The sequence below is a fragment of the Glycine soja genome, chromosome 13 (genome assembly GCF_004193775.1).
Source record: "Glycine soja cultivar W05 chromosome 13, ASM419377v2, whole genome shotgun sequence".
Classification (NCBI taxonomy): Eukaryota; Viridiplantae; Streptophyta; class Magnoliopsida; order Fabales; family Fabaceae; genus Glycine; species Glycine soja.
The window spans coordinates 18,265,919-18,277,561 of NC_041014.1; the positions used below are offsets into that span (position 1 = coordinate 18,265,919).

The 11,643-nt window shown below is 29.9% G+C and overlaps 1 protein-coding gene across 2 annotated transcripts; it reads right to left on the bottom strand.

The window, feature by feature from the left end:
- Window positions 1-4,404: 4,404 nt before the first annotated feature.
- Window positions 4,405-9,881, bottom strand: LOC114381215 (WAT1-related protein At4g08290-like). Of its 2 annotated transcripts, XM_028340416.1 has the most exons (7): window positions 9,625-9,881; window positions 9,436-9,498; window positions 8,160-8,276; window positions 7,286-7,526; window positions 6,572-6,730; window positions 5,524-5,675; window positions 4,405-4,811 (listed from the first exon to the last, which is right to left on the bottom strand). In XM_028340416.1, exons 1-7 carry the CDS (start codon window positions 9,831-9,833, stop codon window positions 4,664-4,666), a joined length of 1,089 nt encoding a protein of 362 aa, XP_028196217.1. In that variant the 5' UTR covers window positions 9,834-9,881; the 3' UTR covers window positions 4,405-4,663. The 2 variants fall into 2 exon arrangements, with proteins under 2 accessions (XP_028196217.1, XP_028196218.1); XM_028340417.1 differs by lacking the exons at window positions 4,405-4,811; window positions 5,524-5,675 and adding an exon at window positions 6,082-6,256.
- Window positions 9,882-11,643: the final 1,762 nt, after the last annotated feature.

An 11,643-nucleotide genomic window follows, 5' to 3' on the forward strand; every position in this document is an offset into this window, starting at 1 on the left:
AACGATGTGCGAACAAACTTGTTCTTGATTTTTTCTAAGTTCTTTAACAAGCTTTGAACAATATACTTGCCATTCATTTAACTGTCGCTGGGCTTGGCGGCCACACTCAACAAAGTACTTTCAATACCTACTGTACGTTGATTTGACCAATGTTGTTATGGGAATGTTGCGACAATCCTTCAAAACCTTATTGATACATTCTGAGAGGTTGGTTGTCATGTGGTCATATCGACGTCCTTCTCTATCATAAGCCATCGTCCATTTTTCCTTTGAAATGCGATCAATCCATGTTTTTATGGCTAGACTTAGTTCACAAAATTTTTCTAAATTTTGATCAAAAATGTGCTTGCAAGGAGTGTAGGCTGCATAAAATTAGTTATGAATAACAATTTTAAGTATATATGAAAGTTAAATAAACGTGACCATCAAATATGAAATCTTACCCAATTTCTTCAACATTTCTTTTTGTTTGACATTATTGAATTTCCGATTGAAGTTGCTTGCTATGTGTCGCACGCAGTAGACATGATAACCGTGGGGAGGTTGCCAACCAAGTGCTTCGTTAGCGACAACGGACTTTATACTCGCGTGTCGATCAGATATCAGACAAATACCATTTTTATCTGTGACGTGTTCATGCAAGTGTGCCAAAAACCATGACCACGCTGTCAACATCTCACCTTCAACCACCGCGAATGCTAGAGGAAGGACACCACCATTTCCATCTTGTGATGTGGCCATTAAGAGGGTCCCACAGTATTTTCCATACAAATTTGTGCCGTCAACTTGTATGATTGGCTTACAGTACTTGAAAGCCTCTTTACATTGGCCAAAAGTCCAAAAAATTCTATGAAACTGAAGGTGTTCGCGACTAACCGTATTCCCAACGATAAAATCGTCATGTAGTATTTCAAAATATGATCCAGGAGAATGATTTTGCATGTGTGTTAGCCACGACGAAAGTTTCACATATGACTCATCCCAATCGCCATATTCAATTGCAATGACTTTCTGTTTCACCAACCAAGCTTTTTTGTACGACACCTTGTACGCAAATTCACTATTAATCCTCTCTTGAATCAAAGAAATTTTTATTGATGGATCTTCTCTGATCATGCCTGTCAATAACATCACAAAATTTAAATGACAATTAACAAAAAATGAACATAATATGAACATAAAATACGTACCTACTACACAAGTGGCAATTAAATCTGAATCAAGTTTTTCGTGATCTTGTGTCATGGTCATATTCAGACATGTGTGTAGTCCACCCCATTGTGTGACTTTCCACGTATCTATTTTTTTAGATAAAATTGCCCTCATATAGAAAGGGCAAGGACACTCTGCATTTTTATTCAAGCAACAAACCACATACTTGTTCTATTTGCTTTCAACAACTTTGAAACTTTAATGCACCTTCATAACATATTGTTTGACTGCATTTTTTTACCGCATCTTTACTATCAAATTCCATGCCAACATATAATTCTTGGCCAACATTAAAGGTTGACGACATCTCCAAACCGCAAATGTCCTCCTCATCAGGATAACTCCAGTTGATATTGTTATAATGTAAAGCATCATCCCAAAATGGATTTTCAATTCGTTGTGCACCTTACAGTTCAAAATAAAAATTCAAATCATACTTATTTAGCATTAAATACAATTGTCATCAAATAATAAATGTATTGTCTAATTTTTTTTATACAACAAATTATACCTTCTGCTGGGTGAACATTTCTTACTGGTTGAGGAATATCGGTGACTTCATCATCTGTATCAGATATACCGTCAACACTATCATCTTCGTCTAAAGACTCTTCAACGTATGAGTTAGACACAAGATAATCATCATCATCATCTTCTTCGTCAATATGTAAATTGCTCATATTTGTTGGCGGTTGTGTCTCATCATTAGATAAATAATTTCCACATGATGTAAGCGAATTTGCATAATGAAACATTGAACCACCAGCCACATCTTTTTTTATGTATAATTCCAGAACTGACATTTGGTCTTGTTGTTTAAAACTTTCCAACATCGTTTCAACGTCTTCGTCATCACAAATTTGCAAGGCAATATATTTTCCTGACACAAAATCTACAGCTGATAGCAGAAATAATTTCATTATTTTGTAACTTTACCTTATCTCCAATTTTTTTTTCAAAGCATTGAAACTAATTCCACGTTTAATCTGAATCGCTTTTTTACTGCCTTCAAATATTACACCATCATTATCTTCATATACTCTTCCATTGAAATACAACACTGTTATAACCGAATTCATCGTGTACCTACAAAAACAATATTTTAACACGTCAAATAAATTATAAAATGGGTATCACAAAAAGTCATTATTGGAACTTCAAAATAAAACTTTATTTTAAAATAAAATTTAACTTCAAATCAATTTCACATTAAGACACTTTAAAAAAATTTACGATTTCAATGTAGTAATTTTAAACTAATCAATATGTAATCAAAATTATTAACTTTAAATAAATTTCACATCAACACACTTAAATAACACGAACGATTTTATAAAACTTTAAATCCAAACTAATAAAATGTAATCACAAAAGGTCCCTTTATTGGAACTTGACATTCAATTTTTCTTTTAAAAAAATTTAATTAACTTCAAATTAATTTCATGGGACACACTTAAAAAAAAAAAAAATTCAAGATAGTAATTTTAAAGACAAAATAAAATAATTCATGAACGAAGTTAGTAGTATAAATAATTAATCTTAACAATAATAAATTCAAAATGAAAATAGCTAATTACAAAATTACTACAAATATAGTAAAATAAATATGATACCAGAAACAACAAAGCATCATCAAATAATACTTTCAACTTGAATGCTTATAAATTTTTAACACACCAACAAATGGACCTAATCTAATTAAAAAAAAATACTACAACTTCATATTAAAATAAATTTCGTACTCAAAATACTTCAAATAAATATGATCTACAAATTTTTTTAAATGAAAGATCAAGCGTTCATCAATTATTAACACACTAATAAATCATCAACATCAACTTAATCTAATTAAAAAAGTACTACAAATTTCATATTCAAAATATTTTATTTTCACTCATAAAATTTTCTTCAAATAAACATTATTACTTAATTTTTCTTTTATTTTACACATTTAAATACACACTTACAAGTCTATGGAAAGTCTATGAAATATAAAACATACTTTAAAGAAATATTTCATACCACAGGATTTTTTTGATTGTCAAAGCCAACAAAGGAAAAGAACTTGCAGACGTAAAGTGAAGCGCTGGAAAATACCGAAAGAGGAGTGGTATTTAAACAGCCTAAAATACCAAAGGGAGTGGCGTTTTAAACAGCCTAAAACGCCAAAGGGAGTGGCGTTTTCTTACTTCTCCTAAATCGCCAAAGGGAGTAGCGCTACCCCATCTGCAAATGCTGAAAAGCTGCCCTAGCTGCTAAAAAGTTGTCTGCCCTAGGCTGAAATCGCCAACAGTACTGGCGCTTCCACTGCGGCGCCAACAGTATTGGCGCTTCCCACTTCACGTGGGCTGAAATCGCCAATGAGATTGGCACGTCCCTCCAGCGCTCGCCACGTATCAGCCATGCATGAAGTCGCCACTCCCAATTGCGACTTGCATGTTGGGTACGTGCAAAAACAGCACTCCCTGGAAAATAGTTTGCAGACAGACCCAATCTGGGAAAAAGTTTGTAAAACAACCCCAAACTGGAAAATTTGCCATCAATACACCAATTCATGAAAACTTCAATCAAATGGTTTTCCATGATTTCTTCTCATCCATATTTTATTTTATTCTTTTTATATTTAATATTTAGCCAATCAAATATATGGAATTAGTCTTTCCTACTTTCCGTGCAGAATACATTACGTACTACATAGCATTATTCTTAGTATATATATAATGATTATTACCCTTTTATTGTTTAAAACTTATTCTATTTTTATTTTAAGTAATGTGCAAGGAGAATGTGGATGCGACAATTCAATCACAGTGGTTCCTTTTTGTCTTTCGGAAAGTTGGAATGAAAACAAATGTCGATGCATTATTGCGTTTTCCTTGTTCTATGTCTTGCAAATGGAAATCAGATCTAGCATTCCATAATCTTTTGTAAGGGATCGGATCAGAACTAGTTGGTGTAAAAGGAATGAGATTCAAGTTACGTACGTAATGTTTTACGTATACCAAAATACGAAAAAGCAGACACACAATTTAACTACTTTCTCCTTGATATGCTACAAGCACAAAAGTAAAATCAGAAAGGTTATTGAGAGTGGAATTGAGTTTGGTTTTATTAAACCAGCTATCTGATTTCATCGTGATAAATATTCCGCACTAATATATCATATATCATGATAAAAAAAATACAAAAGCAGGAAGAAAATAAAATTACACATTGATTAACAATTTAAACTCTTGGAATAATTAACGATAGCAAAACACTTTCTAACAAATTAGTATTAACTTAAACAAAGTCGTGTTTCAACTTAACATGGCTAAATATAGTGCCCACACCAGCACAACAAATCACTATATGATTTGCAAATTACGCTATCATCGGTCACTTCCGCCAACATAAGTCGATCGAATTACTATGTAATTTTTCTTTTCTATAAGTTAACACAAAGTGTCTGTTATTTATTATTTGGTAAGGTAATTGGAAGCTGCATTGTTTCTGTTTCTTTTGTTGTTGCTGGTGATGACGTGTCATCTTTATAGTCTTTGCCTTTTCCCCACACCACAGAGTATAGACCCACTGCGATTATGATGCCTCCAATGATGCTGAGATCAATGATATCATAATTCAGAAAATTAATGCTGAGATCAATTTCAAATTAATCATATGATATGATAATTCAGAAAATTAATGATTGGGAGATAAATGAAGATCACTATCAGAAATTATACAAGCATATATAATTTAATATATTTTCATGCAAAATTAAACAAATATTAGTGTACAAGTATATATTGTTGATAAGCTTCAGGGGTTGAAGTGAGAACCAAATCAGATAAAAGGTGTAAGATAGAGTTCTATTAATAAGTATTGTTGACAATTACTTAACCTGTTTTTTTTTTTAAGGGGACAATTGAACAGTTACTTATAAAAATGACATGCAAACTGAAAAAGGAGACACACATTGAGTAAAAGGATAAAACACAAATTTCTTTTCAAAAAAGGATAAAACACAAATTAATGTGGCTATATAATTAAGCTTTTGCAGGATGTTGTAAAAAAATGTCTATGCGTTTTATGCAATTTATTTTTTTTGTCAATAAATATTGGCAGTGCATTGTTAAAATACACTATCTAATAAATATAGCAAACAAAACAATTTAAATTCGGATTAAAAAAACAAAAAATCTGAATTAGGCCCAAAGCAATAAAATAGTGACAACAATTGCTTCTAAAATGAACATTTTAAAAGCAAGAAGTGTAGGAAGCAATTTTGGAAGTACTGGAAAAAAAAAACACCCTGAAATAGTAAGATACCTTCCCAAGTAGAGGTGTTCTCCTAGAAGGAAGGAGCCCAAAGCTGTAACAATGATCATGCAAAGAGGATTGAAAGATGTTACAAACACTGGACCTCTGCTTTGCATTACCAACCCTTGTATATAATATGCTATTCCTGAACTCATTATTCCCTATGATTAAAAAAAAGGGGGGGGAAACTCATTATTCCCAATTGATATTTGTTAAACATTGGTAAGACCATAACATAAAACTCAACAAATAACTTGAACACTAGAATCCAATTTCAAACAACAAAATGTGAGGACTTGTTTGGTTTAAAACAACATTTTACATTTTCATTTTCTATTCTCCATTTTTATAAATAATTATGAAAATGTCATATATTTTTTGTTTTTAAATATTTTTCTATAGAAAGTAATAAAATAATATATATATATATATATATATATATATATATATATATATATATATATATATATATTAATTAATTTTTAATATACATATTTAAAAATAAGAAATAAAATATTTTTGCAATATATGAAATATTAAAATAAATAAAAAAATATTTTCTCAAATTAAATGCGTTTCTAAAATTTTCCTAACTTTTATTTTCAATTGCAATTGCATGCACAAATGTAGCGATACACACATTTATTAATTTTGAAAACATGTTTATCAGGATTGTCTCTCTAGTTGTTGTTTCTTTTTAAGTACTTTACGTGAAGAAATGGGGTTACTTGTAGATACAACCCTGCAAAAAAAAAAAAAAAGATCCCACTTGTATTATTTATTCTTTTTTACTAAAAAAATTTGTTGAATTGATATCCAAATAAAAAAGAAAAGTTTTTTTTTGAAGAAAAAAAAAGTTTTTCAATTAGATATGGCACCATTTCAACAATAAACTTGATCCAAGAGACTTAACAAAAAGAGTAAATTATACATACTAATAGAAGTTCTTCTTATTACATCTGAACCTCTACTGAAATAATATCAGATGTAATAAGAAAAAATCTCAGGGAGAGTTCATATAATTTACTCTAACAAAAATGGAAATTGTGGCACTAACAGTGTATAGAGGACCGTAGAGGCTGTAGTCAAAACCGATAGCCCATGCTCGAGGGTTATGATCTGCAATCAGAGCAACCACGGCACTTTGCAAAGCACCCGCCAAGCATATCAACGATGAGAGTGATAGTTCCGCAGGGTACCTTTTCACCGTTATGGACTGCATAATTACATTTTGTTGTACATTATTAGAGCAGAAAATATATTCAGTCCCACATGCCTAATTAATTTGATGAAATCATATTAAGGGTAAATAGTCTATAGATTTACATGAGTAAAAAAATTACACTATCAACCAATTAAAAATATCATATATAATAAGTTTATTAATTTTTAACATAACAATATTATATATCATTCCTAACATGATTTCTAATTAGTTGATGGCATAAAAATATTACACTACCCATACATATAAGTTAAACTTATATTAGTGCATGAGATTAATTTTTGTACATTTGTCGGTAAAAATTCTACAATATCAATCATCAGATTTATAATTTATGATCGGATGATATACGCTTTTGTGCATATACTATTTACTTTTAATGCAAATTCACTAGAGCCAAATCAGTGGTGAGAAGGTTTTGGTACGTAATGACATGAAGTTGTAGGTTTTCTTCTTATTTTTTTGGACTGAATGAAGTTATACGTTCTAACCTTAATGTAATTAATCATTGTATACTAAAAAAAATACTCTTAATGCATTAGATACCTGCAATATGTAGAAGGAAGACCAAGCCAGGCAACCCAGGCAAATGAAGAGAGTTCCTGCGACCCAGTGTGAGTGATTCTGAGTGTGGCTTCCACCTTGTTGGTGGGTTGTGTTTGAATGATGAAATAGGTCGAATTGAGGGCCTTTGTATAGTGTCATTAACAAAGCCCCAGCAAAGGTTACTAAGGTTCCAATTACTTTCGCTTGACTGCGTAATTCCCTTATTTTTATATGCTCTAACCTGATAGAACACAAAGTATATAGAATTTCAGTTGGAGATTATTATCAATAGGTGCAATTGGAGATTAACAAAGTAGTTTGGACGAAGTAAAAGCATTAAAGTTAAGTTTAATAGAGATGTATTAACAATATATAAAATAGTATTTTATTCTATTATTTAATAAAAAAAAACCATAATTTATGACCTTTAAAGTATTTTTTGAGACTGAAATATAATCAACAAAAAATGTATGTGTAATGGATCAAAATATAAATATTTTTAAAATAATTCTCCCTTGTCATTTCTAAAATATTCTTTATTTAATTAAAGTTTTATTTCTAACAATATTAATTCTCTTTTTTTCCTATACAATTAAAAGTAGATGATACTTTAGGAAATAAATTAATTTTTTATTGAAATTGTCAAATTAAATGTTAACTAATATTCTTAGTAATAGTGATTATATATATATATATATATATATATATATATATATATATATATATATATATATATATATATATATATATATATTTCAGTGCAAAGGAAATACCTATTATAAAAAAGTTAACAAATTTAACATACTAATTTTTATCTAAAGTTTTACTAGAAATAAGATAAAAGTAAATTTATATTCAATAAATAGAACTTCACCTGAAAATTACTGCAAGCACAAAGGTTACAGAGGGCACGGCATTCATAACAGCGGATGCAAAGGAAGCTGAAGTGTATTGCATCCCCAAGAAAGTGAATCCTTGGTCAACCACTGGCCTACAACATAAAACATTTAGAACGAATTATCAGCATGCACAAAATTGTTGTGTGTTTATCTAGAGAGCATAAAATTGGTCCTTGTCTTAATTTATTAATGTGTTTTTAACTTTTATCCATTTGTTTCTCTATCAAAATTCCTCTTCAACTATTTATGTTTTTTAAATTGTTATAATCACAATCTATATTAATTTATAAATTAATTTCTTCAAAAAAATAATGATTTAGAAGTTATTAAGTTTAATAAGCCCGTTCCATCGATCAATCCTTTTGTCTAGCAATGAATCACGTAATTATTTATGTCAACTTTAACGATTATTCTAATGAAAAATTTCTAGACGACTATTGGAAAATATAGTATAAAGGAAAGAATATTTCAAACAGGGAAAAAGAGACTGGAATAATAAGGTCATTCTTAAAACAAATCAAATATAACCTATGGGCTAGTTTTATATTAAGATGTTCTTTTCCATATTTCAAAAAAATTGTTATACCTTACTGTCCTACGAGATTATTCATATTCCTATAATATACACAAAGAAAAAAAAAACTCTAAATATGTGAGATAACTTTTTCTTTGACCAAGTTCTCAATTTTAATGACAGATTCATTAGGTATCTTATGGTTAGAATTTTCTTTTTTCCTATCTAAGTTTTTCCACAACCGCAAATCTCAGTTAGATTCAAACATGATACACCGGTATAAGTAGTAAATAATTACTAAATGGATGAGTGGTTGCCGTAACTAAAGTTGAGGTGATAGTGTCTATTAAGTAAAGTAGAGAGTTTAATCCATATGCATTAACACAAGTATAGAATAGTTTTACATAATTTTTAATTATAAATTATCATTTAAATTATTTTAAGATAATTATTTTAAAAATTAATAAATTTATCATACATAATAGATTATTTTAAAAAATTTTACATTATCAATACATAATTTTTTTTCTCTTAAATAAATAGTCATAAATTTGCCGTGATTCTCCAATTTTTCATGTTACATGTCATATGAAAAGGATATAAAATTGACTTAATAATAAAGAAAAAATATTATTTTGAATCTTTTCACTAATAAAAACTAATAACTAACATATTTCCTATAAAAAAAAATGTTAATGTCATGTGTACACTATAATGAATAAGTTCAAGGTAATTACTCAAGAAATCCAAGTACTAATATCTGTATGAAGACAGTCCATGTCATCTTTGGTCTAACTTTCCTGTAAATATTGTAACAAAGATAATTAATTAAACAAAGTAAGTCCACATTGATATGAATACCATATATACATTGAAACAATATCAATAAATTAATCAAAAAGTACCACAATGATTAATTATAGCACCTTTCAAAGATCAAGGCAAAGGGAGCAAGGGCCAATGCAGCAATGGCATTGCGATACACAATGAACACCAAACGGCTCATTCCATGGTTCAAACTGGCCATGGTGAAGAGGTATGTCCCAGCCATCCCAAATTGCAACCCCACAGTTAACACATAAGGCTTGGCCTTATGGACCATATTGCCAACTTTGGCACCACACATTACTTCCATCGTTTAACAAATGTTTTGCTAATTGTTGGAAAGGGTTTGCAAAGGTGGTTATGCTATTAAAATGCATGAAATGGTCCTCCTTATATAACAACATGAGTAATGATTAAGACAAAACAAAACCCACTATGCATAGCATGTAGATAAGTGTCGTAGACCATTGTTTAAAGTTTTTCCTTTAATTTAGATTACCCCATCCAATTTCTCATCCATGTAAAGTTCCACCCCACCAACTAAAAGGAAAAGCTGTATTATTTAGTGGACTAGTATACCCTTAGACTCGCTTGCTTGATCACCAACTTGATCAAATTAATAACGAGTCAGAACACACTTCAGCAACATCATAATTTTACATTACCCACAGTTTTATTTATTGCTTGTGTTATATATATATATAGTACCAATTAACCACTATTTGATCAAACATATTAACGTTTTCAAGTTTTTGCACTTGCACTAATTAATATTAATATACATAGCAAGTGATGAATAGTTGAATACGTCACGTTAGTTAATTAATGTACAAATTATGCAAAATAAAGTCAACAAAAGAATATCATGGTAAAAGTTACTTTTAGTGAAAGTACCTAACGCTGTGTGCCCTTCAATTGGAGTAAACAATGATTAACCCTCCAGTTACTAGTTACTGGTAAAATCTTTAGTACGAGTCATGTTTTGCACAAATTCTCTCGAAACTCAAAATTAAAGCTGTGGGTGCATGTTTTCTCTGGCAGTATCCAATTGTTAAACAATCTATGGGAACCATTATTTTGAGTGGAATCCTCCTTTGTAACCACCTACTTAAAATATAATGGGGAGAAGATCGTGAAGAATATGAAGAGTGCAAATAGGTGCCAGACGATAGTATAGGTGTGTTAAATGTGAAAATGGTAAAACTATTTTCATATATCCTTTATATCTCTACACCTTTCACATAAGATTCTATCAATAAATAAAATTTTATATTATGAATCCTCGAATCTACCAGTTTTGATTATAAATTCTTTTTAATCAATCAAGTAATTATAAGTTTTCAACATAAAAAAAAATATTTATATAATAACAAAACCATTGGTCATTATTAATTCGATAATAACATCACTATACATTAATTATCACAATTTGAAAATATTTTAAAGTACATTAGAAATTGAGATTGAAAAAAATAAAGTTATGAGAAAAAATAGAAATTGAAAAGAGATTGCAAGTTTAGAGAAAAGTGCAATAAAATAAACTTAAAACAAAAATTAATTTTATTAAAAGTAGGATGAACATTGCTTATAATCAATAGCCATAAATGTGTTCGAAGTGGGTTGTGTTTAAAATATTTGAGTGGTAGTAATTCAATAATAAAAAGAGAAATGAGTTGATTATTTATAGATTTTCTAATCTAACCGTCTAATTCTATATTTTTGGCATACCTATAAATAGTTTATAAACTTCATATTTCTAAAAGTGTGATACTACTAAAAAATTTGTTTTTTACGTCACACATTCTAAGACAATTTTCATATAATCGTCTTTGTAGAATAAGAAAATAAAGATGCAATGACAAATTTATAAATTGTAGGTTTTGTACAAAAACGGTTTAAACCCAAAAACCGTCTTTGTTTGCTTGTTGATTTCTGGGCCTCAATGACTCAATCCTTCATTCACTCTCTGGATCCTTCACTCACTAACCTGACCATGCCTCGTGTCTTTACTGAGATCGTGCCCTCCATCAACCGTAGCCCGCCCTATCGTCTCCTGTGCTGCTCTGCCACCATGTACCTTTGTCCTCATCGAAGTGCATCAACCTTTGCAACTTTGAATG